This window comes from Sinocyclocheilus rhinocerous, unplaced genomic scaffold (assembly GCF_001515625.1).
Source record: "Sinocyclocheilus rhinocerous isolate Xijiao unplaced genomic scaffold, SAMN03320098_v1.1 scaffold1137, whole genome shotgun sequence".
NCBI classification, from domain to species: domain Eukaryota; kingdom Metazoa; phylum Chordata; class Actinopteri; order Cypriniformes; family Cyprinidae; genus Sinocyclocheilus; species Sinocyclocheilus rhinocerous.
In genome coordinates this window covers 232,562-234,300 of record NW_015647153.1, presented here as the reverse complement: position 1 = coordinate 234,300, position 1,739 = coordinate 232,562, and the positions used below count along the sequence as shown (strand labels likewise).

The following is a 1,739-nucleotide window of genomic DNA, read 5'->3' as shown; positions in this document are numbered from 1 at the left end:
GAATATTAGAATGATTTCTGAAGATCATGTGACACTGAAGACTGGAGTAATGATGCTGAAAATTCAGCTGCGCATCACAGAAATAAATTACATTTTAACAGATATTCACATAGAAAACAGCTATTTTAAATTGCAATAAAATTTCGCAATTTTTTACTGTATTTTTAATCAAATAAATGCAGCCTTGGTGAGCAGTAGAGACTTCTTTCAAAAACATTAAAACAACTTACCAACCTCAAACTTTTGAATGCTAGTATAAAATTGTGACAAAAACTGTCTATTTCACTCTGGTGTTAATTTTTTAATATTTGGGGTATTTTTGTCACTTTTGTTGCCCAGTGAATTCAGTCTCTCTGAAAGAGCGCAGGACTCACTGTGACCCTAAAACGGCTGAAGATCACCACAGACACGAGACACTGGAACACAATGTTCCTGCCAGAAACCGGATAGAGAAAACAAGGAGACTGTGAGAAAGACAGACCGAGGGGCAGAGAGACATAAAGAGAAAAACACTCTATAAATGCACATTTACATCAAAGGCATTCATTTCGGCTGACTCTGGTGCTGAAGGAAATCTCTTTAGCGTGTTTTGTGTATGAGTTGATGTGAGTCACGGCTCACCTTGAGACACATTTCTCTTTTGTACATCTCTCATCTTTATTTCATGAGCTGTGAACTCTTGACAGCAAGTAGGTGGTCATTTCGCAGATGCTTTTATTCACAGCGGTACTTTAATTAGAGACAGACCCTTGGAAATTACTTTTGTGCCTGTTAGTTCATGTCTGCAGCTTATCTGTACACTTAAAGTCACTGTGATGTTTGCAAAAAACCCATTAGCCTTTATACAAAGAGACGAGTCCTTTAATATTAGTATGTACGTTAACACAGGACTGATTGTATGATCATCAAAGGAGAGATGTTGATGTATCGTGGCTGTTTGTGTATTTCAGAGGCTCATAAGTGCGAGTTGAGCTGCCGCTCTAAAGAGACGGGTGAAGTCGTCTTCATGAACCAGGTGATGCATGATGGGACGCGCTGCAGTTACACGGATCCGTTCAGCGTCTGCGCTCGAGGAGAGTGTCTGGTGAGAATCATATCATGCGCATGAACACAATACTGATGTCTGATTCATTCACTAAAGCTGGTGCATTTGAATGATTCAGTCAAATCGTTACATCTGATTAAGACACTAAATATAACCAATATAACTTAAAAATACAATATATAATTGATCTAATAAATCAATCAATCAGTGAAATAAGTAGTATATTAAAATGTATCAAATATATCAAATAAAATGACAGAAGGTTTGGGGTTGGTAAGATATTTTAATGTTTTTTAAAGAAATTTCGTCTGCTCAGCAAGGCTGCATTTATTTGATCAGAAGTACAGTAAAAATTGTGAAATATTATTACAATTTAAAACCGCTGTTTTCTATGTGAATATCTGTTAAACTGTAATTTATTTCTGCGATCAAAGCTGTATTTTCAGCATCATTACTCCAGTCTTCAGTGTCACATGATCTTCAGAAATCATTCTAATATGCTGATTTGCTGCTCAACAAACATTTCTGATTATTATCAATGTTGAAAACAGTTGTGCTGCACAATATTTTTGTCGAAACTGTGATACATTTTATCTTTCAGGATTCACAGATGAATAGAAAGTTCAAAAGAACAACATTTATTTGAAATAGAAATCTTTTGTAACATTATAAATGTCTTTACTGACACTTTTGA

The 1,739-nt window shown here is 35.4% G+C and overlaps 1 protein-coding gene across 1 annotated transcript in view; it reads left to right on the top strand.

Annotated features, from left to right (window-relative positions):
• Positions 1-1,739, top strand: part of LOC107709016 (A disintegrin and metalloproteinase with thrombospondin motifs 3-like) — a 62,029-nt gene that overhangs the window by 48,770 nt on the left and 11,520 nt on the right. The window contains exon 14 of the mRNA XM_016513412.1: positions 951-1,084. Coding sequence (XP_016368898.1) covers positions 951-1,084 — 134 coding nt within the window. The remainder of the gene's footprint in view (positions 1-950; positions 1,085-1,739) is intronic.